General features: G+C 42.2%; 1 protein-coding gene across 1 annotated transcript in view; it reads right to left on the bottom strand.

Moving 5' to 3' along the window:
• LOC128663627 (chromaffin granule amine transporter-like) overlaps positions 1-27,974 on the bottom strand; it is a 265,531-nt gene that overhangs the window by 53,533 nt on the left and 184,024 nt on the right. Inside the window, exon 8 of the mRNA XM_053718044.1 lies at positions 92-135. Coding sequence (XP_053574019.1) covers positions 92-135 — 44 coding nt within the window. The remainder of the gene's footprint in view (positions 1-91; positions 136-27,974) is intronic.

Here is a 27,974-nt window from a genome sequence, read left to right on the forward strand (position 1 = left end):
GACACAAATATATCAGTAATACAAACACATTTCCTTTCTTTGTTCTTTTTATGTTACTTCCTACCTCAAAATTTTCAGAACAACAACTTACCCCTGGAGAAATTTTGGAAGGTTGCAATATACACAGCTGGAGCGCTAACAACAGAGAGAACATGACAGCATTAGTTTCTATTTAGATTATGTGGTAGAAACATGAGTACTATTTAACCCCTTCCTGCCAGGACTTATTTGAATACATTGGATGATCCGATGCAAACAAGTAAAATTTAAAATCACAGGATCGTTCATGCGATCGCGTGATTTCATTGATGGGATGGGGTCAGGGGTAGTGCCTATGGCCCTACATCCCGTGATCCCATTTAGGAAGCTGCTATAGCATACCGCCCTAACGTCGCTGAAGCCCAACGCAGTTAGGCCGGCATGGATTGTCCTAACGGCGGGAAGGGGTTAAAGTGCCAAATGAAAAGTACTAAAATTATTTTTGAAAAAAATAAATATTTTTATCTGAATCTAAATCCTTCTCCTTTCTTTTGGTTTTTACATTAAATCAAGGACTCTATTTTAAAGTGAAATGTCTTTATTCTTAATCTGGCAGAAAGAATGTTTAGCAAAATGTATTCAACAAGAGAAAACGAGCATGTTCAGGTTTAGCGTATTGCAAAAATGCTTTAAATGAAATTGAAAGTTATTTTAGTCAGTCACTTAAGGACACTAAAGCATGAAGAGACAGCTTTTGGATAGTTTATTTAAAATTTAGAAATGAATGAATGTTGCCCAATGCTAAATTTGCCTCCATGGCCTGCTATACATATTTTGAGATTTTGTTGTTTCCTTTGGGTGATTGTATCTAGACTTTAGGTTGTACATTTGGCACAAGAAAAAGGCTAACCTGTAACACTGCTCAACAATGAAAATGTTTCTGACTTGAAATGTTTCTGCCCATGGGTACAAGGATAAAAGTACAATGGAGAAACAATACAATAAGAGACAAAATTTTACAGACAAATACAGGGGGGATTGAGGGCCCTATTCCTGTGGGAGCTTACAATCTAGATGGGTAGGAGGATGGGAAACAGGAGGTGGGGACTGTAAAGGTGAGAATTATATCAGTGAGGAGATAGAAGAGGGCAACTGTTAGGTAAGTGAAGTTAATTTGTTAATGAGTCGGGTGATAAGCTTCCCTAAACAAAAAGGTCTTTAGGGAACATTTAAAGGAGGAGAGGTTAGGGGAAAGTCTGACAGCTCGAGGAAGTGCGTTCCAGAGGGTTGGTGCCGCACGAGGGAAGTCCTGTAGTCTAGCATGAGAGGAAGTGATGGTAGAGGACGCAAGAAGCAGGTCATTGTTGGATCTTAGGGTACGGGCTGGAGTATATTTGTTGATGAGTGAGGACAGGTAGGATGGGGCAGCATTGGTGAGGGATTTGTAGGTCAGGGTGAGAATTTTGAATTTAATTCTGCTGTGAATGAGGAGCCAGTGAAGGGACTCACAGACAGGTGCAGCAGAAACAGAGTGTCGAGAGAGGTGGATTAGCCTTGCAGATGCATTTAGGATGGATTGAAGGGGAGAGAGGTGGGAGAGAGGGAGGCCAGATAGCAAGTTATTACAGTAGTAAAGTCGGAAATTACCAGGGAGTGGATTAGCTGTTTAGTAGTTTCAGCACACATGTGGGGAATGAAGGACAGATTTGAGTCAAGTGTGACTCCGAGGCAGCGGACTTGGGGTGATGGGGAGATAGTGGTGGCGCCAACAGTGATGCAAAAATTAGAAACTGGAGCAGAGTTAGAGGGGGGATTAGAAGTAGTTCGGTCTTGGACATGTTTATTTTTAGGTGGTGAGAGGCCATCCAGGAGGAAATGCCAGATAAGCAGTCGCTGATGTAAGAATTGACAGAAGGAGAGAGTGCAGGGGTGGAAAGGTAGATCTGGGTATCATCAGCATAGAGGTGATAGTTGAAGCCATAGCTGTTGATGAGTTTACCCAGTGAAGAAGTGTAAATAGAGAAGAGTAGAGGACCTAGGACAGAGCCTTGTGGTACTCCAACAGACAGAGGCAATGGAGAGGAGGAGTTACCAGCAAAAGAGACGGAAAAGGATGTGTTAGAGACATAAGAGTGAATCCAGGAGAGGGCAGTGTCACAGAGCCCAAGAGAGCTGAGAGTCCGTAGGAGAAGGGGATGGTCAACAGCGTAGAAGGCAGCAGAGAGGTCAAGTAAGATGAGTATAGAGTAGTAGCCTCTGTTTCTCTTGCAAGGTGTATCCAGTCCACGGATTCATCCTTTACTTGTGGGATATTCTCATTCCCTACAGGAAGTGGCAAAGAGAGCACACAGCAGAGCTGTCCATATAGCTCCCCCTCTAGCTCCACCCCCCCAGTCATTCTCTTTGCCGGCTCTAAGCACTATGGTCTCTCTACGGGAGGGTAAAGTGAATGTGGTGTTAGATCAGGTGGGCAGAGGATCACTCCTGCCATCTCTCAGCAATTCACATCCCAGGAGTAGACAACTGGGAGGTGGATTTTTTGAGTCATCAGACTTTTCACCCGGGGGAGTGGGAACTCCACCCGGAGGTATTTGCGCAGCTGACTCAGCTATGGGGCACTCCAGAGTTGGATCTAATGGCGTCCCATCAGAACACCAAGCTTCCTCTCTATGGGTCCAGGTCCCGGGACCTCAAGGCAGTATTGATAAATGCTCTAGCAGCGCCTTGGTCCTTCAATCTGGCTTATGTTTTCCCACCGTTTCCCCTTCTCCCTCGTCTGGTCACCAGAATCAAGCAGGAGAAGGCTTCGGTGATTCTGATAGCGCCTGCGTGGCCACGCAGGACTTGGTATGCAGACCTAGTGGACATGTCATCTGTCCCACCATGGACACTGCCAATGAGGCAGGATCTTTTAATTCAGGGTCCATTCAAGCATCCAAATCTAATTTCTCTACGTCTGACTGCTTGGAGATTGAACGCTTAATTCTATCAAAGCGTGGTTTCTCTGAGTCAGTTATAGATACTCTGATTCAGGCTAGAAAGCCTGTCACCAGGAAAATCTACCATAAGATATGGCGGAAATATCTTTGTTAGTGTGAATCCAAGGGTTACTCATGGAGTAAGATTAGGATTCCCAGGATATTGTCTTTTCTCCAAGAAGGATTGGAGAAAGGTTTGTCAGCTAATTCCTTAAAAGGACAGATATCCGCTCTGTCTATCCTTTTACACAAGCATCTGGCAGAGGTACCAGACGTTCAAGCGTTTGCACAGGCTTTAGTCAGAATCAAGCCTGTCTATAAACCTGTGGCTCCGCCATGGAGTCTAAATTTAGTTCTTTCAGTTCTTCAAGGGGTTCCGTTTGAACCTTTACATTCCATAGATATTAAGTTGTTATCTTGGAAAGTTTTGTTTTTGGTAGCTATCTCTTCTGCTCGAAGAGTCTCAGAATTATCTGATTCACCTTACCTGGTGTTCCACGCAGATAAGGTAGTTTTGCGTTCCAAACCTGGTTTTCTTCCTAAAGTTGTTTCTAACAAGAATATTAACCAGGAAATAGTTGTTCCTTCTCTGTGCCCTAATCCTTCTTCAAAGAAGGAACGTCTGTTGCACAATCTTGATGTAGTTCATGCTCTAAAGTTCTATTTACAAGCAACTAAGGATTTCAGACAAATATCTTCCTTGTTTGTTATCTATTCTAGTAAGAGGAGAGGTCAGAAAGCGACTGCTACCTCTCTTTCCCTTTGGCTGAAAAGCATCATCCGTTTGGCCTATGAGACTGCTGGCCAGCAGCCTCCTGAAACTATTACTGCTCATTCTACCAGAGCAGTGGCTTCCACATGGGCTTTTAAAAACGAGGCTTCTGTTGAACAGATTTGTAAGGCAGCGACTTGGTCTTCACTGCATACTTTTTCCAAAGTTTCCAAATTCGATACTTTTGCTTCTTCGGAGGCTATTTTTGGGAGAAAGGTTTTGCAAGCAGTGGTGCCTTCCGTTTAAGGTACCTGTCTTGTTCCCTCCCTTCATCCGTGTCCTAAAGCTTTGGTATTGGTATCCCACAAGTAAAGGATGAATCCGTGGACTGGATACACCTTGCAAGAGAAAACAGAATTTATACTTACCTGATAAATTACTTTCTCTTGCGGTGTATCCAGTCCATGGCCCGCCCTGGCAATTAATCAGGTGAATTTTTTTTTGTTTAAACTACAGTCACCACTGCACCCTATGGTTTCTCCTTTTTCTTCCTAACCTTTGGTCGAATGACTGGGGGTGGATCTAGAGGGGGAGCTATATGGACAGCTCTGCTGTGTGCTCTCTTTGCCACTTCCTGTAGGGAATGAGAATATCCCACAAGTAAAGGATGAATCCATGGACTGGATACACCGCAAGAGAAAGTAATTTATCAGGTAAGCATAAATTCTGTTTTTTAGCAGAAAAGAGATTGTTAGTAACGATCGTGAGGGCAGTGTCACAGAGCCCAAGAGAGCTGAGAGTCCGTAGGAGAAGGGGATGGTCAACAGTGTGGAAGGCAGCAGAGAGGTCAAGTAAGATGAGTATAGAGTAGTAGCCTTTGTTTTTAGCAGAAAAGAGATCATTAGTAACCATGGTGAGGACAGTCTCCGTTGAGTGATGGGGATGGAAGCCAGATTGCAGGGGGTCGAGCAATGAGTTGGAGGACAGTGGGGAAGTGGGTTAGGCGAATAAAAGCTAGTTTTTCAAGGATTTTTTAAGCTAGCTGGAGCAGTGATATGGGGCGGTAGTTTGCAGGAGAGTTAGGGTCAAGGGAGGGTTTTTTGAGGATGGGGGTGACCTTTGCATGTTTGAAGGAGGCAGGGAATGAGCAGGTAGAAAGGGATAGGTTGAATATATGAGTAAGAATCGGGGTGAGGGTGGGAGACAGAGAAGGTATTAGATGTGAAGGAATAGGGTCAAGTGGGCAGGTAGTGAGGTGTTAGGAAGACAATAGGGAAGCCACTTCACTCTCAGTGGTTGGGAGGAGGGTGCAGAGAGTGGCAGAGGGGGTTACTGGGAGAGACGTTGGGAGACTGCAGGCATGTGTTGGGATGCTTTTTCGGATGGTAAGTGTTTTATTGAAAAAGTAGTCAGCCAGGCCTTGAGCACTGAATGCAGATGAGGGGGGTGGTGCAGGTGGGTAGAGGAGAGAAATGAAAATGGATAAGAGTCTTTTAGGGTTTGAGGAGTGAGTGGATATAAGAAAAGAGAAGTAGGTTTGCTTAGCTAGGTGAAGGGCAGAAGTGTAAGAGTGAAGAATGAACTTATAGTGCATGAAATCAGGTTCAGAGCGGGATTTCTTCCAGGCACGTTCAGCAGTGCGGGAGCATTTTTGCAGGTGGCGTGTTTGCTGGGAGCTGACGACGTGGGGCTTTGCAAAGTTGGAGTGGAGCGAGAGTGTCAAGTGCAGAGGAGAGGGTATTGTTATAGTGGGTTATAGCAAGGTCAGGGCAGGATATTGTGGAAGTGTGGGGGAGGTGTATTTGAATAAGGTTGGGGAGGGTCTACAGTGTGCAGATTTCTACAGGTGCGACTGCGAGGGGGGAATTAGGTTTAGCCTGTATATTAAGATTAAAGGTGAGTAGATGGTGGTCTGAGATGGGAAATGGGTGACAGGCAACATCATAGAGAGAGCAAAGATAGGAGAATACCAGATCAATAGAGTGTCCATCGTGGTGGGTAGGGAATAGAGGGGATTGTGAGAGGCCGAAGAAGTTAGTGAGTGAGAGAAGTTTAGAGGCAGCAGGGGCAGATAGGTTGTCAATGGGGATGTTGAAGTCCCCAGAAGTAGAGTAGGTGTATTTGTAGAGAGAAAGTAAGGAAGCCAGGCAGAAAAGTTGTCAAGGAATTGGGAGGTTGGTCCAGGGGGGCGATAGATAACTGCCACTCTGAGAGAGAGGAGGGAGAACAGGCGAATGCAGTGGACTTCAAAGGAAGAAAAGGAGAGAGATTGATATGGAGATAGGTACTGATAGGAGCAGGAGAGTAAGATGCCAACACCGTCACCATGTCTCTCACCTAGCCTAGGTGTGTGGCTAAAGTGGAAACCAACGTGTGTGAGAGCAGCAATGGAAGCAATGTCAGAGGAAGATAGATAGGTTTTAGTAATTGGTAAAAGGTTGAAAGCGTTGGAAACAAACAGGTCATAAACAGTTGTAAGTTTGTTACAGACGGAGCAAGCATTCCAGAGGGCACAAGAAAAGAGAGGGGATAAGCGCTGTGGGTTAATGGAGATGAGATTGTTGATATTGCGTGACCTATAGTTTTTGCAGTGGGAGACAGAGCGAGAGTGTAAAAGTGCGGTGATTGCTGCAGGGCCAGGGTTAAGAGATATAGCACATTTATGATGATGTAGGGTATGGGTATAAAGTAAAGGGGGTGGCGCTCCTAGCTCCCTAGTAGGAAACCTGGTAAACCTGAGTATAGGAATGATAAGTCACTGTAGACCTTGTTTTGTTTATTGTCCATGTATTGCTTCCATGAAGTGAAGATTAGAATGTTTTTTCTTTCATTCTTTTCAGTCTTGTGGTTATGCTTTACGTTAAAAGCCAGGATGACACATAAATGTGTTCATGAAGAACTTTGTAAAGGGGATGAACAGGGATGGAGGAGCTTTCGAGTACCTGAGAGGAACATTTCCACTGCATAGTGAGGCTAAAGTTAAGGAAGCAATCTTTTGTTGGTCCGCAAATTTGTGAACGAATAAAAACGTTGGACGAGTCCTCAAGGGCAATGGGAAAGTGGCTTGGGAAGCTATTAAAGTTGTTGTGCATGGCTTCTTGGGTAATTCAAGAGCTGGAAATTATGTTGAGCTTGCGAACAACCTTCTAGAAAATTATTATCAATTAGACTGTAACATGTCACTCAAAATCCATTTTCTTGATTCGTATCTTGACTTCTTCGGGCTGAGCACGGTGAGTGGTTTGACCAAGACATTTCGGCAATGGAACAATGGAACAAAGATATCAGGGTAGGTGGAACGCTTCTATGCTTGCTGACTACTGTTGGACAGTGGCAAGAGATGCCCAAGAAGAGGAATACAAGTGACAATCAAAGAGAAGGTGCGCTTGTGAATAGGCCACTATTTCAGGTAGTACTTTTAATTGCTGTATGTTTTTTTCTTTGAGTTGTTATTTGCGATTGACTGAATGAAAACAACTTTCATTTATGTTGTATCAAGAAAATATCATATTGCTGTAATATTGCTTTTCACTATGACTATATTAACAAAGCACAAGCTAAATCATTTTTCTTGAACCAAAATGAGTAAAGTATTAATATATATATATATAAGAAAACATATTAAAAATATTTTTTGTTGTTGAACAGTGTAATTAATAGCTACTGATTTTAAAACTATTTAAATAATATCTGTGTGATGCTTATTTGGAATTTATTGTACAGAGATCAGAGAAGTAATGTTGAACTTTTTAAATTCAGTCAGAGTTGTAACTTTTCTTTCTCTTTTTTAAAACAAAAATAATGAATTTAGCATTATTGTTAATTTAAAGCTCATTCAAAATTAATTGTATTTAATTTGTATTTTTCCAATAAAACTCAGGCTTACCATGCCTTGTGTTTTTTAAGTACAGCCATTAAAGTTCTTGTTGTCTTACATTTTTTATTATTATTTTTTTTAAATCAATTACCATTTTTTATTCATTTCTCTCTCTTCTCCTTTAAGAAAACCAAAAGCTCTATGTTTTAGGTGAAATAAGATACCTTCTTTTTCTTCAAAATATAAGGGAGGAATGCTTGGTGAGTATTATTAGAGAATTGAGTCAAGATATGTGCCACCATTTATTAAATGCCGAGCGGACAAGGTTCGCTCCCAGGAACCTGTTCACCCAGCATTGCAATTAACATTACACAAGCAAATGCTCGTTTAGCTGCACCCCCTGCTCTTGCGCAACCAATGTCCTGAGATGCATGAAACATAAATACCCTGTTTGGTAAAAAAATCAAATAAGAGGAACAAGCACCTGTAGTACATATACCCATTTAGTTGAGATAACTGCCAAGAAAAAAATTAATCATCTTTAATTTGAGATTCCAGAGGGATGATTATCCCAATGAGGGATACCAGACGTGGACTCCTTGCCCAATGTGCTTAGAGGGATATGGCTGAAACTCACGGACGAGGCCCAAAGAAGGCCAAATGATCATCTGAAGTTGCCATTTTCCTTGTTCAGAGGAGAACTACCTGGATTTCGAATCTGAATAAACTTTGTCAGGTGGGATCAGACTGATATACTTCAGGAAAGTTTTCTTCTCTGAAAAGCACAATTGGGCTTAAAGAAGCTACTTCCAGGTGGTAACCGGGCCATAGAACAAGCCACTGAGCTGTTATTAATTCCTGGCATATTGCTTCTCTTTCTTTATGTGTATGATTATCCCAATGGTTTAAATGTATAGGCCATTATAGTTTTAAGGACCAAAGGTAAATGCCATATAGATACTTAAAAGGAAATTGAACCCAATTTTTTTCTTTCGTGATTCAGATAGAGTATGCAATTTTAAGCAATTTTATAATTTACTCCTATTATCATTTTTTTCTTCATTCTCTTGCTATCTTTATTTAAAAAAGAAGGCATCTAAGTTTTTTTTTTGGGTTCAGTACTCTGGACAGCACTTTTTTATTGGTGGATGAATTTATCCACCAATCAGCAAGAACAACCCAGGTTGCTCACCAAAAATGGGCCGGCATCTAAACTTACATTCTTGCATTTCAAATAAAGATTCCAAGAGAATTAAGAAAGTTTGATTATAGGAGTAAATTAGAAAGTTGCTTAAAATGTCATGCTCTATCTGAATCACTAAAGAAAAAATGTGGGTTCAATGTCCCTTTAAGGCTTTAATTATTTAATGAAAGGTTGAATTACTATTAGAATTTATTTGTATAGCTCTGCAAAATTCAGTAGCGCTGGGTACAAAAGATGGGGTTATACAATGACAAAGATTTGTGGTAGTATACAAATACATGAGAAACTAAACAGAAAAAAATCAAGGTAGTACAGGAGGAGGAGGTCCCTGCTTGAAGAGCTTACAGTTTACAGATTGAGGGTGCTACAGATTGAGGGTGCAGAGACATGAGGTTTAGGGTAACTTGTCACATGGATTGTAAATTGCAGCAGTGAGTCAAGGCAGTTCAAGATTTATTTTGGTTAGGATAAAAAACATAGGAGAAATTGTAACCTTTTTTAAAGCTATACAAGGTTGGAGACAGTCTCATGCAGCGGGGTAAAGAGTTCCAGGGGACAGGAGCAGAGCATGAGAAGTCTTGGAGATGAGAGAAGTAGAAATAGAGACGTAAATCAGCAGTTCAAAGGGGGCAGGTTAGGGATTATCTGGAGATGAGTGGGGAATTATAGTTAGGAGTGAGGTTGCTGAGCTCTTTAAAGGTTAGGGTTAATATTTTGAATTGTATTCTAAAGTGTATGAGGAGCCAGTGTAGGGACTAGCAGAGCTAGGCTGCTGATGTAGATCAGTGACGATCGATGAGTCCAGCTAGCAGAAGTCAATATATGACAGAGGTAATAAATAAGTATTCTTGTAGTTTCTTATATTGAATATTTTCTATATGAATCAGGGACTTCTGGGCCAACTTGACTCAAGTAATGGCCAAGAAGGTTGAGACCAGAAAGACCTTAAGGGTTAAATCACCATTACCTCCCTTCACACCTTACCCAATAAACACACAGAAACCGATTAGAAGGATAAGACTATGGAAGAAGGTTGCGTTTATTAGATAACTAGGCACCAAAAATGTCTAAACTTTCTATAAGCTTAACGCTAGGTTGCGGCATCTGAGGCCCTAACATATAACTAACTTAATAGCTACAACAAGCATTTTAGAGGTCAACGACCATAGTTCAAGTGCTGCAATGCCCCTGCTGAGCATTGCCCTTCAAGTGGGTTGGCATCATCCGATAGGGATTTCTAGGTCAGCAGGCCTGCAGGGAGAGGTGCCCCAAGCTTTGACTTGTGACGCCATGCCCCTACCATTAACTCGACCACACCCTTACGGAAACCAGAAAAATGATTAGGCCATTACCCCGCCATGCCAGCTGGCAGTATTTATCGCCTCACTTAGCTTCAAACCTTAAGGGCCTTTTAGATGTGAGACACAGCAACAAACATCACCAAGGGGAAGCTAAAACTTTAACACTTTGGTCTTACAACCAGCTAGCATGATTAGACATGCTGCCGCCAAAGTCCTAAAGCCACCCTAATGGTCGCTGTATCCTCAGTGCCGCCCTTATTACCTGTAAACAAAATTGCAACATTAATAATAAGGGGTGGGGGACTTTACTTCGCCGGACAGGAATAAAAGAGGGAGTGATCAAGGCATCCATGCAATTTATAAGGTAAGCAGATCCCCTCCCCAACATTTGCAACAATGTTGCACACTCACTCCCTGCACAAGCTTCACATGTCAGTAGGGCAGCATAACCCTTAAGACTTTCCAGACATAAATATGCTTTACACTAGCATTTAGTGAATTAAATAGTCCACATGACAATTGTTTATCTCTGGAAATTGCTTTGCTGTGATTTGAAGGAGTTGCAGCTCTGTCCACTGTAGAATTTATACAACATTCTCAATCAACTGAAAACTTTTTATAGATCCCTGAATTCTGATGATACAGGCTGGCAAGCTTGAAAAACAAGTTAAATATATTATAAATATATTAAAAAGATACTTGATGAAGAATTAAAGGTGACTTGGAAGAATAAGACACAAATTGTATGGAGGCCATGGCTATAGAAAGTGAGGTTAAAGACTGACATTTCAAATTGCTAGCTATTTGCAGACAAACTGGAGATAACAAAACACAGATGAACAAGTTAAATGGAAACACAGGTGGTAGGGTTTAAAAAAATGGGCAACAATGGAAGGGAGATATACAGTGAACAGAGAACATCAGGAACAGTCATGGATCTGGTAATAAGACTATATGGACAGTGGTAACCAGGCTCTTATAAACAGAGGGAACACAAGCTATTATGATCAGCTTGATAACTAGGAAGAGCGACCAGACTGCGCACAGACAGTTATATAGTTTAACTGATTGCAAGGAAGGATCAACAGGTGGCCATGTTCCTACATAACTGCTTCATTATTCCAAGCCTTCTATATACTGCTACACATCTCCCTCCATTACAACTTAATTTCATTTTGTACTTTGCATCTTCCTCCCCTAGCTCTTAGTGAACTCATCCTTCCATCTACAAGTTTTTTCTTTGTAACTCAAAACTCACATTTACCATATATCTGACTTTTCTATTCTCATCTTCTATGTCACACTTTAGATTGAATGTTTGAGAGCCTTTCTAGCTGCTGGTCACTTGCATAAACGTGAACATAGCACTGATTGTGCTTAAGGGGAGGGCATTCCTCTACTTTTTAAGTTTGTACATTTAAGTTTTGCAGTGTTTGTAATCTCTCCTCTCATATTGTACTTGTTAGTGTATTGTAATGTACCCCATGAATGAACTAAGCGTTGTATAGAGCTGCAAGGTGTGTTAGCTCTTTAACAGTAAACAGTAATAATATAATATACAAAAAGGACGAGGGTCGTCAGGATCCACAGATGACAATGGTCAGTAGGGTACCTGAAGGGTAAACACTATCAAGAACACAGACATATATAGTCTGGAGAATACACAAGCATCAGTTATCAGCAGGATATACAGACAGCAATCGTAAGTGAAATACACAATGGTCTGGAGGATGCACAGGCAGAGATAGACAGTAGGAGCAGAGATGGGTATCTCCAGCAGGATACACAGACAATCATGACAAAAAAAATATAATATATAGGATACACCAGTGACAGTGGTTACCAGGATGCATAGAAGAGACCATAATTACTATGCATAATTAATGCATTGAAAGAGGTGGCCAGCAGGAAACACAGACAGTAATGGTTCAATGGGAATCAGCAGTACACATAGGAGCCAAATTATCAATGTGTGGGAGGACATGATCTGCTGTAGCGGATCATGTCCGCCGCACATCGATAAATGCAGACAGCATACACTGTCGGCATTTATCATTGCACAAGCATTTCACTAGAAATTCGTGTGCAATGCCACTCCTGCACATTCGCGGCCAATTGGCCGCTAGCAGGGGGTGTCAATCAACCCGATCGTATGCAATCGGGTGGATTGCTGTCCACCGCCTCAGAGGCTTCTTAACTCCTGTTTCCGGCGAGCCTTCAGCTGCATACAGCTCCATACAGAGCTTGATGAATCAGCCCCATAGACTGTAATGACTAACTTGGGAATTGTAGCTGTGTAGGACACAGATCCCAGGGAAAACATAGCCACAAGTCTGAACGTGTAGCCTGATAAGAATTCTAGAGAACTTGCAGGTAAAAATTCCAGGCAGGAGTCTCAAGAGTGGTAATATGTAGGATAGAGGATGGAAAGGAATGGAAGCTATTACAATATCGTAGAAGCACAATGAGAAAATGGATATACTGTAGGTATTGATTGCATCTAAATAGCAATATCATTTTTGGCTGGAGCTTCACTATGCTTAAGAATAAACTATAATCCCAAACAGAGACATTCAGATTCCTCTTAGGGGAACAAATAAAAATGCTAGAAGTGCACAGTACAGGACTACAACATTGATAATGGTTTAAATTATGCAGACTGCCTGAAGGGCAGACACACAATCTGGAAATTGGTGCGTCTCATAGCACATCTGGGAAAACAATAATGGCAGCAGTTACTGGGATATATAAATGTGTACATATTTTACATAAACGTTTACCAAGTATGCTTGTAGAAAGTGACTTCAACTGTAATTTGTGTATTAGCACTTCTTTGTAACTTTAGTAGATTGTGATATCTTTTAACGGACCAACAAAATCAAGGTTTTTTATACCATAAGCTTTCAAGACCTCACAGGTATGTTCTTCAGATGTAGATAACCTAGATATAGTACAGGTCAACAAGAGCCTTTCTTCTTGGGAACCAGACAGGAACAGAAACTTGTTTTTTTTTTTTTTTTTTACTATGGAGTAGGTAAAAATTGCTGGATGCTGGGGGGGCGGAGCTAGCCTGCGAGACGAACAGACGTGATCTGATAGAGCTCCTGTAGGTTTTTATTGTTTTACAGTATTTAAGTCTTTATTTAGACAGTTTAAGGACACCTTAGCACAAACGAGGGTTTGATAACCTGGGGCAATTGAAAGCTGGCGATCTGTATCCCGCTCTCCCTACTGGAGGAGTTACCGGAGATGGTGTTACAACTACAAGCCTAATAGAGCGGAGCCCACAGATCACACGGACCTACCTGTCCCTTTTCTCTAACAGAGGAAGCAGATATCTAGGAGAGTGCCGGTGAGCTGAAGCGGCACTGAGAGGACTTGACTCCCGTTCAGGATCTTCCCTGTCTGTGTGGAGAAGAAAGGGCGCGAAAGGCGCCATAGCTGCGTGACGTCATCGTGAAGCTGCAGTGAAGAAAGCGCCTATTGATCCTAAGGGGAGGCGCAGTGGGGCGATCCGTGCCCCAGCTCTGTGATCCAGGGACAGGAAGACCTACAGCAAGCTCAGACTGGTAAATCCGGCCACCAACAGAAGAAGATCTGGCCGGCTGCTTTCACGCACACAAGCGCAGCACCATCTGTTCCGGAGGGTCGGGGCTCCGCTCCGGAACGGTTGCTGTGCCTCATAGCTGATCCTGAGTCTGGCTGAATGCCAAACGGCTGTGTTGCTTATTAAAATAGTAAAGAGGGGAGTAGTTCACAATCTACCTACTGGGACAAAAAGTTACATCAAGCATACTGACTAGTATAATAAGTTAGACCCTTTGTCACCTAACTCCTCATACAATAAATGAAGTGAAATCAGCTGCCAATCTTGCAAGAATTTTCCTGTACATTAAAGTTTACATTCTGGCCTCTTCATCCTGTCAAGGCAGTTCTATTGCTATAGCAGGGCATAGTTTGGCCCCACACATGAGAGACTATAGCCCCTCAAGGGGTTTTACACTCCCTCTGCCACTCCCATAGGATCCAAGTACCCCCTTTGTTTACATTCTGCCTAGCCATCCCCATCAGCAAAAAGACTGTCTCGCTGCACTCTTAACAGAGGTTCCCCTTACAGAGTCTCATAACACAGCTTCACTCCTGAAAACCGCCTGTACCAGCGGTTCCCTCCCACCAATATCTACATCTCCTGGTTAATCTATCCACACTCTCCCCCCACCCTTTCCCGCTGCCCTCAGTGACAACGGGTCATACCCCCTTCCCCTTTCCCGTGATCGCCCTGTGAGGGCAATATCCCTGGGGAGAGTGTGTGGAGGTGGCCTGGGGTCTGTCTTTGCACTCTGTTGCTTTTGGTAACGGGCAGTACTCTTCTACCAAAGTGATCCTTGCCTAAGGGCAATAAGACTCACCCCTAACTTGGTCATACCTGTAACTAATAGCAGGATGGCCGGCTAGAACCACTATGCCTTAGGGCATGGGCCCTGGGGTGGTATAACTTCTAATTACAGCATACAGTGGGAAACTCTCAGCATACTCCTCCTCCCCTACATCTCAGATTGTGGGTCACTGCCACTATCCACAGGACCTCCTCAGGAGCACCCCCTCCGTAGAATTATGGCGCAGGCCCAGAGAAAGAAATCTAAAGGCCTCATAGGCCCGAAAAGAACAATGAAAGAGCACTTTCAGCTCCCCCGAAGAGAGCAGGAACACTGCTCAGAAGATGATCTATCCGATTCAACCTGCCACTCGGAGCCAAGCAATGAAAGAGATACCAATGCAACCTCCCAACCGGCAAGCCTAGCAGACATTGCTAGTGCAAATAACAACATGATGGCTCAGATAAAAACCATGCTGACGTCACACCATGAATCTATCTGTAAAAGGTTTGACAAATCCTGCTCAGAGCTAAGAAGAGATATAGTTGCAATTGGTGAACGCACCGACACCCTGGACACCCAAGAAGACCTCACGATTGACCACTCCAACCTACTTGCGTACTCAGAATGTCTGGCGGGACAGATTTCAGTGCTTGAATCCAAACTAGCTGACTTAGAAGATCGTTCCAGATGCAACAACATTCAGCTGAGGGGCATCCCTGAAAGTGTTCTTCCTAAGGATCTTCAGATATACCTACAAGAAGTCTTCACAGCGGCACTTGGCCCACTGAAGGACCCGGAATCCCTTATTGACAGGGCCCACAGAGCAATAAGGCCGAGAACCATCTCGGACGACAAACCAAGAGATGTGGTGGTGAGGCTACACTATTTTACCTTTAGAGACAAATTTCTGAGAGCAGTTAACTCAGGTGCCTTAAAACCCACAAAATTTGACAGCCTTCAGATCTTTCCAGATCTCTCCCCTCACACTTTGCAACAATGCAAGGCCTTCAGAGACTTCACTAGAGTTCTTAGGAACAAGGACATAAAGTACAGATGGGGCTTCCCGGTGAGACTATTTGTGACCAAAGATGACATTCAACATATTGTCACCTCCCCAGAGCAGGGCAGAAGCCTTCTCTCCAAGTGGGACTTACTTCCTGATAACCCTCCTCCTTCAACCGCAAAAGCCCCACATGGAGGCCTGAGAGCAGAAGCTCAACCATGGGCTCAACTACCTCCGAGGGACACAAATAAGGAACCTTCAAGCTCTCATTGATGTGGAGCGTCTCTATCCATGACCCGGGTCATGGGCACATGACTAAGAAAAAAGGAACCTTAACCCGCTCACATTGGACTGGTTGAGATACAACAGACTTTCATCCCCTGAACTTTACTTGGTTTATCTCTACTACTCTGCACACAGCAAGGACAAGAATTATTCTTATTTTCATACTGTTGTTTCCATTGCTGTTATTGTTGTTCCTTGTGATTTTTTCCCCTTCTCTCGCAGGTTTAAAGACCGTCAACATTGGAAGACCTGGAGGAATGGGAGATAACTGATCTGATCCAATCTCTGATCTACTAAGTGTAAGAGGTGGGGGCAGCTGATTCCAGCGTCCCTTTAAGAAAACGTATTAAACAATGTTATAGTTAAGCCTTGTAAACATATCAAACCCGTTGGCTTGAATTTATTTGTTTTCATCCCCTTAGAACTATCTTAGACCAATGGCTGGGACGGTTAAGCCCCCTCCCCTGTACAATCTCTAAGAATACTATACCTCAAGAGTCACTCTCCCTACCCCTCCTTACCCCCTCCTACAGGCCCTTAGAGGTCCTTCTTAAATGTAATAACTTCTTCCCCACCACTAAGGTCATACTTGTTTCTAATACTCTCACCATAGTCGAGGGGTAAGAGAGCCCTTGTATAGCGTTAACTTATCGCCATCCTGACTTAATCTCCCCATCATCACCTTAAATCAGAACCTAATGAGTAGAATAGTGATAGCCTAGCCTTCCCCTCCATTCTTCCGCCTATTGTCTGTTGGATTGATTGGTTGTTTATTTGTTTGGTTAATCTAAACGTACTTATGTTATGGTTTCACAGATTACATGTGAATTTATTCCAGGTTTATGCTCATTTCTGATTGTACATTTATTCACTTTAATGCTGTGCCCATGTTTATATCTGTTCCCTCTATGCTTTTTAGCCAGCAGAATAGTGGCACACTGTTAATACTGTATGCTGTGATAATTGTCATTCATAATTGTCCATCTTGATCACTTTTGTACACCCTTGGGCCCTTATGGCCTTAATTTAATAGAAATTTAGCTCTCCAGCTCATTTCTAGTGCCGTCGGCACTCTCCCCCCCACCTTTAGATCTGCTTTGGGCTTCACTCCTTAGGGAAGCGCAACGCAGATTTTGGCTGTGCATTTATTGTCACAGTCTTCAATCATTGATAGAAATTTATAGTATTGCACCTAGAACGTCTATCCAAGAGTTCTAATTTAAAGAAGAGAACAAAAAAGAATAGAGAATCTCAATAGTGGAGGAAAGAAAAGGGGAGGAGGAGAGACAGGGGGAGGGAGAACAGGAATAAGAAGAGAAAAACGTCACCCTAAATTGGGTGAATAGTGGTAGTCAGAGAACAGGACTGTTCCCTCCTTTTCCCTTTGCCTCTTCCCTACTTCCCCCTCCCCTTTTTTTTTCTTTTTTTCTTTCCTTCCTCTTCTTCTCCTCTCCCCCCTAAATATGACTTTCAAATTTGCCACCCTAAACATGCAAGGACTAAATTCCCCTTCTAAGAGAAGTCTCCTTCTCCGTTACCTTCTGAAGAATGGGGTAGGGGTTGCCTTCCTTCAGGAGAGCCACTGGCCCCAGGGTTCCTCTTTCTTGCAGAACTCCAAATTGTTCCCAATCTGCCTATCAGCCTCCCACCTCAAAAAAAAGAGAGGGGTTGCCATTATGGTACACAAATCTGTTCTGTGTGTGTCATGAACCAAGCCTCCAGACGAAAAAGAAAAAGAAAAGGTCTGGGAGGCATTCTGCTAAGAAGGGCTGTGTGGGGATTTGAACCTGTGACTCTGTGGTTGCTATTTCTGTTTGCTTACATGTTGAGCCACAGCCAGTTCTAGCAATATCATGGATCTTAAAAGATCTGATAAATAACTATTTGCCTTAGTTGTTATTACACCTGTGCAACACACAGGTGTTCTCAATTCTGGAATTAATCAGAACCAACCCTGTGCAAAACCTCCCTATTTAAGGATGGCTTTTAGTCTGCATTTGTGTCTTCACATTGGATCTGTTTTGTCAAGTCAGAACCTGTTTCCTGTATTTCTTTGGAGAAAGATTTCCTTTGCACCTGTTTACAAGGTATTACCAGGAGAAAGCCTTTACCTTTAAACCTGTTACCAATCTACAAGTTTGTTTCCTGCTTTATGCAATTCCTGCACTTGGCCATTGCCAAGAGAAAGATTTCCTTTGCACCTGTTTACAAGGTATTACCAGGAGAAAGCCTTTACCTTTAAACCTGTTACCAATCTTCAAGTTTGTTTCCTGCCTTGTGCATTTCCTGCACTCAGCAATTACAAGGAGAGAGACTTTACCTTTAAACCTGTTACCAGTTTGCAAGTTGTTTCCTGCCTTGTGCAATTCCTGGACTCAGCAATTACAAGGAGAAAGACTTTACCTTTAAACCTGCTACCTGTTTACAAGTTGTTTTCTGCCTTGTGCAAATCTTACATTTCAGTTATTACCAAGAGAAAGACTTTCCTTTTTGAATCTGCATCTCTGCTTACTAGTTTTCTTTATTTTCACTCCTGCTGTATGTGGTCTTAACATACCTGAGTAGCATATTTAAATATTCTGCAAGTATTTGCTTAAACAAAGTATTTTGTTGTTTAAATAAATTTGTTTTCATTTTCAATCAGTATGGCTTCTACTAATCTTCCTTTAAAGCAACTGTTCCAGACAATGAGGCTCTCACATGATATCCTGAGACAGAACATGACAGAATGTGAAGACCTTAAAAGAGAGCCCTCTGGGATTATTGCTGTATTGGAATCAGTGTTAAAGTTTATTAAGGACATACTGATTAACTTCATGGAGCTGGTGGAAATGTTATCTCTCCCAACCAAAACCTTGTCTGAAGTTACCTCCCAAACAAGGAAAGGTTTTAAAGAACCCTTAACAGAAGAGGAAAAGACTCGGCGAAGACAGCTTAACCTCTGTTTCTATTGTGGGGGAACTGGTCACCACATCACAGGGTGTCCAGTAAGACCCCCTAGAGGATCAAGTCGAGATATAGCCAAGTTTAAAATGGACTCTGATGTTAAGGGAACAAATTATTCTTCCACTAGCAAACTTAAAGATACTCCTGGAGAGGATCCAGCTACTGAGAATACATCAATTCTACAAGCAACCGTTTCTAACACGCTTCAAGAAATGGTACCTGATTTGAAACAGATGGTCATTGGGAGTACAACTCCAACTACATCCATTACCCATACCACTGCGTCTGTTTCTGCATCAACCACATTGGGGAACTCTGCAAAAATACCTCCTGGAAATCCTGCACATTACCTTGTTTCTGCCCTGGCTGGAGATCCAGCTAACAAGAGTCACTCATCAGACATAAAAGTGACAAACCTTCCAGCTGAATCAGACTCTGCCAATTCTAAAGATCCACACCTCCTTGTACCACCTTCACCCAGCTACTCATTGACTGAGAAAGAATTGGATGAGATGGTTGAATTGGATATAAATGACACAGAAAATGAATTCCTGGACTCTGAAGGAGAGGTCATACCTTATCCGTAGGTACTCTACCCATCAGGCAAATATGACCCAGATAACGAATTCCTTGACTCTGAAGGAGAGGTCTTTTCCTACCCGGAGGTACCCTGCCCATCAGCCAGTCCATTGCAAGCTGCTGGGTATATTCAGGAACCTCTAAATCAAAACTGTCTTGGTTTTTCAGCTCTTGTTATGCCTACAGGGATATCTTCTAAGGGTCCCCAATCTCAGGCAGCTGTTCCAAGCAAAGAATCCATTCCATCTGATTGTATTAGGGCTTCAAATGGAACACTTGTTCGTAAATCCCACCTTCAGATGTTTGAACAGGCTTTGAGCACCCAGAGTGCGCTCTTTGGAGGGGGAATATGTCATGAACCAAGCCTCCAGACGAAAAAGAAAAGGTCTGGGAGGCATTCTGCTAAGAAGGGCTGTGTGGGGATTTGAACCTGTGACTCTGTGGTTGCTATTTCTGTTTGCTTACATGTTGAGCCACAGCCAGTTCTAGCAATAGCATGGATCTTAAAAGATCTGATAAATAACTATTTGCCTTACTTGTTATTACACCTGTGCAACACACAGGTGTTCTCAATTCTGGAATTAATCAGAACCAACCCTGTGCAAAACCTCCCTATTTAAGGATGGCTTTTAGTCTGCATTTGTGTCTTCACATTGGATCTGTTTTGTCAAGTCAGAACCTGTTTCCTGTATTTCTTTGGAGAAAGATTTCCTTTGCACCTGTTTACAAGGTATTACCAGGAGAAAGCCTTTACCTTTAAACCTGTTACCAATCTACAAGTTTGTTTCCTGCCTTGTGCATTTCCTGCACTCAGCAATTACAAGGAGAGAGACTTTACCTTTAAACCTGTTACCAGTTTGCAAGTTGTTTCCTGCCTTGTGCAATTCCTGGACTCAGCAATTACAAGGAGAAAGACTTTACCTTTAAACCTGCTACCTGTTTACAAGTTGTTTTCTGCCTTGTGCAAATCTTACATTTCAGTTATTACCAAGAGAAAGACTTTCCTTTTTGAATCTGCATCTCTGCTTACTAGTTTTCTTTATTTTCACTCCTGCTGTATGTGGTCTTAACATACCTGAGTAGCATATTTAAATATTCTGCAAGTATTTGCTTAAACAAAGTATTTTGTTGTTTAAATAAATTTGTTTTCATTTTCAATCAGTATGGCTTCTACTAATCTTCCTTTAAAGCAACTATTCCAGACAATGAGGCTCTCACATGATATCCTGAGACAGAACATGACAGTGTGAGGTTCAATATGTGGAAAGAGACCCAGAGGGTAGGTACTTAATAGTAGTTTGCACTCTAGAGGGCACCCAGTATACCCTTGTTTCACTATACGCCCCCAATGTAGGGCAACTACCCTTCTTGAAATCGGTCCTCCCACGGATAGAACAACTATGTAGGGGCACTCTTCTAATTGGAGGAGACCTCAGTGTTGTTTGGGACCCAGTCCTGGATAGAAAATCACCCAAGCGTGGATCTTTAGATCCCTCTGCTAAGAGGACCTCCCAACAGTTTCGGTCTCTAATGTATCAATATAATCTGTATGACTCTTGGCGCTGTCTATCCCCAAGTGAGAAGGACTTTACCTTCTATTCCAACCCCCACCTTTGTTACACAAGAATTAATTATCTCTTGTGCCGTTCCCCCCTTCTGGACAGATTAACTCAGCCTTCCATCAAAATATGTCCCTGGTCAGATCATGATATGGTTTCCATCGCCATGACCAACCCCTCCCCTACTGGTCCCTTCCCCTCCTCATGGAGATTGCACCCATCGTTAATATTAGGCCCGGCAGAGGCTGACACCTCAAAGATGATATCTGAATTCTTGTCCATCAACGACAACGCAATGACTGATGATCCAATACTGTGGGCAACCCTAAAAGCCTTTATGAGGGGCCACTTCATAAAACAGGCTTCAATGAACCGTAACATCTCGGGTAAACCCCTAGCTCAGTTATACTCTGAACTCCGATATATGGAAACCCTCAACAGAGGAGACCCGTCTAAACAGATTGCGGAACAAATCGAATCTATCAGATCTAAAATCAATACAATGGAAGACAAAAGGATACAGTCCAACCTCTTATCCCTTAAACAACTTTATTACTATAAAGGGAATAGAGCTGACCGACTTTTGGCTCATAAACTTCGAATCCGAGCCCAACAGCGCCGGATCCCTCAAATCAAAACACCCAGAGGCGCTGTTTATGCCCCTAAAGATATAGCAGAGGCATTTGCCCATTATTACTCTGACCTATACAATTTGGATTCCTCCCATGAAGGCTTAAAGACCTCGAAACTACAGATTGAGCAGTTTTTGTCCCTCCTCCCCTTGCCAGTTATCTCAGAGGAGGATGCCCTGAGCCTTTCTAGCCCAGTTACAGCGGAGGAACTGAAGCAAGCGATCTCTTCGCTTTCTATTAATAAATCCCCTGGTCCGGATGGGTTCACTGCCCTTTTCTACAAAACTTTTGCATCCCACCTATCTCCTCTCCTTATCAGATTCTTTAACTCTACCTTTACCTCAGGGACCCTCCGCCCTGAGTTTCTTGAAGCGTCCATTATCACTATCCCCAAGGAGGGCAAAGACCACTCTCTTTGTGAGAGTTACAGACCAATCTCGCTAATTAATGTGGACGTAAAACTATACGCTAAAATATTGGCCACCAGATTAAACAGATTACTCCCAGACCTTGTGGACCCGGACCAGGTGGGCTTCATTCCAGGCAGACAGGCCCCGGATAACACCAGACGCCTCCTTAACATTTTTACCGAGGTTGCAGACATGGAGATTCCTCTCCTCGCCCTGTCTATGGACGCTGAAAAAGCGTTTGACAGGGTGAGGTGGGACTGCATGTTCTTGACTCTACAAGCGTTCGGCCTTCCTGACCCCTTTATCACAGCTGTCAGATCTCTTTATTCCTGCCCTACGGCAAGGGTGAGGGGCTTAGGTTTCTGCTCTGACGAGCTACAGATTACTAATGGTACGAGACAGGGATGCCCCCTGTCTCCTCTTCTTTTCGCCCTGAGTATTGAGCCGCTCGCCGCAGCACTCAGGACCTCAAATCTGGTCCAAGGCTTAGTATTGCATGACACCCCCCAAAAACTGGCTCTATACGCGGATGACTTAACACTCTTTATTACAGACCCAGAGGAGTCCCTCCCTGCATTGTTCGAACGTTTAGACAGGTTCGGTAGCATCTCTTATTATAAATTGAATCTCAGTAAAACAGAGGCCTATCCCTTGAACTTACCCGATTCTCAATTGACTTCACTTAAGGGGAAATACCACTTTCAATGGTCAACATCAGGGCTAAAGCATTTAGGAGTGTTTCTGCCCCATGATTTCGGCACAATCCTGACCAAGAATTACCACACCCTTCTTTCTCAACTTCAAACGGATTTATGCTCCAGAAGATACGATGAAATCTCCTGGTTTGGGAGAATAGCAGCAGTCAAGATGATGCAGCTCCCCAGATTAACCTACCTCTTCAGGTGTCTACCGGTGAAGATTCCACTTCCACTCCTAAACAAATTTCAGGCAGTAATTAATCGATATATTTTGAATGGGAAGAAGCCCCGAATTTCAGCCTCTTTATTGCAGCGCCCGGTTCTGTCAGGTGGCCTCGGCCTTCCATCTATCAGGTATTATTACGAGGCTGCCCTCCTATCCCATATTTCTGAGTGGAACACAAAATCAGCAGTCCCCCACTGGTTAGAACTAGAACAAGCCTCTATCCCGGCCACATCCCTCTGCTATACACTCAGTGTCAGGACTCCTACTGGGTCTAACACTGGTGGGTCTGGTGGTCCGTAGGGCCCTTTCCAACCTCCACATCACCGATTTTTTTGCAGAAGGGGGACCGGTGTCTCCCGATCCTTTGACACAAAGCCATAATATCCCACCTAGATTCAGATTTGACCTCCTTAGACTTTTCTCCATTCTAAGGTCATGGGGTTTTCTGAACACTCCTCCCAGACCACTGACTCCCTGGGAAACTAGGCTTTCCACAGATTCAAAACACATCACTCCGCTGTCCTCCCACTATGCAATCCTCCTTAATGCGACCAAGCTCACTAAGACCAAACAAATGGAAGATTGGGAGAAGGATTGGGGTGTAGAATTATCTACAGACACGTGGTCAGAAGCAATTCAACACACTAAGTCTTCTGTTCACTGTGTAACTCTCTTTGAATTATTTTACAAGCTGATGACCAGATGGCACTATGTTCCCTCTAAGTTGCATAAAATGTTTCCAGACAGCTCCCCCCTTTGCTGGAGAGGCTGCCAACAAATAGGAGACCACCTGCACATTTGGTGGGCCTGCCTCATAATCGCCCCCTTGTGGCGCAAATTGGAATCCCTATGTCGGCTTTTGGGCCTCTCTGGGTCCTTTTCTCCGGAAATGACCGTGATTCGTGCTGGCCTCCGGCCCCTTCCTCTGCCAAGCCGTATCCTACTGATTACTATTTTGATGGCCGCAAAGCTACTTATTGCCAGAAATTGGAAGAAGCCTGACTGTCCGAACTGGCAAGCTTTAGTTCAGCTCATCTCCTACTTCAAATCAATGGAAAACTATGTGTACAATGCCCGCCAACAGAATGATCTGTATGCCCTGACTTGGAGCCCCTGGGACTCACTGGGGGAGGCTAAGATTCTTTCCATCTAGACAAGATGGCAGACATCAGCACCAAAGTGCATCCTTGAGGAGGGGAATGTTAAACCCCGCCCTCCTCCTCCAAAAATTATGAATCCCCTCCCCCCCCCCCTTTTTTTTTTCTTTTTTTCCCCTCTTTCCCTCTCTTCTCTCTCCCCCCCCCCCCCAGTAGCACTTCATGTTTTCTTCTCCCTTAATATGCTCAGTAAGTTAAATGGATACCCAGATCTCTACTTCAGAATGCCCTACGCAATCTCTTTAGATCAGACTTTAATTCCTTAGATCTCTGTTAGAAAGCTGTCTCCCTAAAATCACTTGTAGACAGAAGGGACATGTCAGAAGACCCTGGGTTTATCTAATTCACCTCTTTTATTTAACTCCCATCACACATTTCGAGTCAGCACCCAAGATCCGACAGGGTTCTCTCTTGATCTCATCCCCCCTAACTTTAGTTACACACTCATCTGGGCCCTTCAGTTCCTCTCTTTGGGCCTCGGTATAAAAACTTAAACAACTACTTTGGGGAAAAGTAGGTAAATTAAAAGGGAGGGGAGAGTGGAAAGATGAGACTATGTGTTACTGTAATAAACCCACTGAAGTGTAAAAATTCATGGTGTATCTCAGGTTGTAGACACTCGTAGGTCAATTGTATTTTATTCTACTTCCCCAAAGTACTGTTATGTTATTTGTCATGTACCACTCGACAGCATTTGTAATAGAAGTTGTTTTCTCTTGTTCCACGTTGTATCTTTTGAAATTCTCAATAAAAATAATTTAAAAAAAAAAAAAATAAAAAAAAAAATTGCTGGATGCCTTTGAGGCTGATTTACAATTGCATATCATTGTAAAAGACTATGGGGGGTAGTTATCAAGCCGTCAACCTCAAATACGCTGAAATTCCGCAGCGTATTTGTGGCGAGGCTGATTCGCCTTAGTTATCAAAGGCTCGAGACCGGCTAAAGTAGAATTTAGTGACGTAAGCTTCGATCCGCCGGACTCAGTCCGACACAGATCGATTCTTACGTCACTCCAGATGTTCCGCACACAAGTGCGGCACATTCTCACTACTTTTGCTAGTTATCAAACGACTAGCAGGTACGCTCGGCACTTTTACGGCCCAGTGTACCTGGTTTTCAAACCGCCACCCCTGGAGGCGGCGGATCCCATAGGAATCAATGGGAGTCTGACCATAGCGAAAGTACAAGTTCGCTGCTGACAGACATCCCATTGATTTCTATGGGAGATGTCTGCACCTAACTCACTAACATGTACCCCGAGTCTAAACGCCACTAATCTGCCCCCCTACACCGCCGCAACTAAATAAAGTTATTACCCCCTAAACCGCCACTCCCGGAGCCCACCACAAGCTACTCTATACATATTAACCCCTAAACCGCCGCTCCCGGAGCCCACCGCAACTATAATAAATGTATTAACCTCTAAACCGCCGCTCCCTGAACCCGCCGCAACCTATATTAAATGTATTAACCCCTATCCTGCCCCCCCTACACCATCGCCACCTATAATAAATTTATTAACCCCTAATCTGCCCCCCCTACACCGTCGCCACCTATAATAAATTTATTAACCCCTATCCTGCCCCCCACTATGCCGCCGCCACTGTAATAAAATTATTAACCCCTAAACCTAAGTCTAACCCTAACCCTAACGCCCCCTAACTTAAATATTAATTAAATAAATCTAAATAATATTTTTATTATTAACTAAATTAATCCTATTTAAAACTAAATACTTACCTTTAAAATAAACCCTAATATAGCTACAATATAAATAATAATTATATTCTAGCTATCTTAGGATTTATTTTTATTTTACAGGCAACTTTCAATTTATTTTAACTAGGTACAATAGCTATTAAATAGTTATTAACTATTTAATAGCTTACCTAGCTAAAATAAACTGAAATTTACCTGTAAAATAAATCCTAACCTAAGTTATAATTACACCTAACACTACACTATACTTTAATAAATTATTCCTATTTAAAACTAAATACTTACCTGTAAAATAAACCCTAAGATAGCTACAATATAAATAATAATTATATTGTAGCTATCTTAGGATTTATATTTATTTTACAGGTAACTTTGTATTTATTTTAGCTAGGTAGAATAGTTATTAAATAGTTATTAACTATTTAATAACTACCTAGCTAAAAGAAATACAAAATTACCTGTAAAATAAATCCTAACCTAAGTTACAATTAAACCTAATACTACACCATCATTAAATTAATTAAATAAACTACCTACAAATAACTACAATTAAATACAATTACATAAACTAACTAAAGTACAAAAAATAAAAAAAGCTAAGTTACAAAAAATAAAAAAATAAGTTACAAACATTTTAAAAATATTACAACAATTTTAAGCTAGTTACACCTAATCTAAGCCCCCTAATAAAATAACAAACCCCCCAAAATAAAAAAATGCCCTACCCTATTCTAAATTAAAAAAGTTCAAAGCTCTTTTACCTTACCAGCCCTTAAAAGGGCCATTTGTGGGGGCATGCCCCAAAAAGTTCAGCTCTTTTGACTGTAAAAGAAAAATACAACCCCCCCCAACATTAAAACCCACCACCCACATACCCCTAATCTAACCCAAACCCCCCTTAAAATAACCTAACACTAATCCCCTGAAGATCATCCTACCTTGAGTCGTCTTCACTCAGCCGAGCCACCGATGGAACTGAAGAGGAGATCCGGAGCGGCAGAAGTGATCCTCCAAGGGGCGCTGAAGAAGTCTTCCATCCGATGAAGTGATCCTCCAGGCGGCGCTGAAGAAGTCTTCCATCGGGGCGATGTCATCTTCCAAGCGGCGCTGAAGAAGTCTTCTATCCGGGCGATGTCATCTTCCAAGCGTCCCTTAAAGGAGCCTTCATTCGTCGTAGTCCGTCAGTGAAGAAGGAGGTTCTGCGTCGGCGGGAGGAAGATTCAAGACCCGGCTTGGAAGATGACATCGCCCGGATAGAAGACCTCTTCAGCGCCTCTTTGAAGATGACATCGCCCGGATCGAAGACTTCTTCATCGCCGCCTAGATGATGACTTCATCGGATGGAAGATTTCTTCAGCGCCGCTTGGAGGATTAACTTCTTCCGCTCCGGATGTCCACTTCGGTTCCATCGCTGCTCGGCTGAGTGAAGACGACTAAAGGTAGGATGATCTTCAGGGGATTAGTGTTAGGTTTTTGTAAGGGGGGTTTGGGTTAGATTAGGGGTATGTGGGTGGTGGGTTTTAATGTTGGGGGGGGGTTGTATTTTTCTTTTACAGGCAAAAGAGCTGAACTTTTTGGGGCATGCCCCCACAAATGGCCCTTTTAAGGGCTGGTAAGGTAAAAGAGCTTTGAACTTTATTTAATTTAGAATAGGGTAGGGCATTTTTTATTTTGGGGGGGTTTGTTATTTTATTAGGGGGCTTAGATTAGGTGTAATTAGCTTAAAATTGTTGTAATATTTTTAAAATGTTTGTACCTTATTTTTTTATTTTTTGTAACTTAGCTTTTTTTATTTTTTGTACTTTAGTTAGTTTATGTAATTGTATTTAATTGTATTTATTTGTAGGTAGTTTATTTAATTAATTTAATGATAGTGTAGTGTTAGGTTTAATTGTAACTTAGGTTAGGATTTATTTTACAGGTAATTTTTTATTTCTTTTAGCTAGGTAGTTATTAAATAGTTAATAACTATTTAATAACTATTCTAACTAGCTAAAATAAATACAAAGTTACCTGTAAAATAAATATAAATCCTAAGATAGCTACAATATAATTATTATTTATATTGTAGCTATATTAGGGTTTATTTTATAGGTAAGTATTTAGTTTTAAATAGGAATAATTTATTAAAGTATAGTGTAGTGTTAGGTGTAATTAAAACTTAGGTTAGGATTTATTTTACAGGTAAATTTCAGTTTATTTTAGCTAGGTAAGCTATTAAATAGTTAATAACTATTTAATAGCTATTGTACCTAGTTAAAATAAATTGAAAGTTGCCTGTAAAATAAAAATAAATCCTAAGATAGCTAGAATATAATTATTATTTATATTGTAGCTATATTAGGGTTTATTTTAAAGGTAAGTATTTAGTTTTAAATAGGATTAATTT

This window comes from Bombina bombina, chromosome 6, assembly GCF_027579735.1.
Source record: "Bombina bombina isolate aBomBom1 chromosome 6, aBomBom1.pri, whole genome shotgun sequence".
In the NCBI taxonomy this organism is placed as follows: Eukaryota; Metazoa; Chordata; class Amphibia; order Anura; family Bombinatoridae; genus Bombina; species Bombina bombina.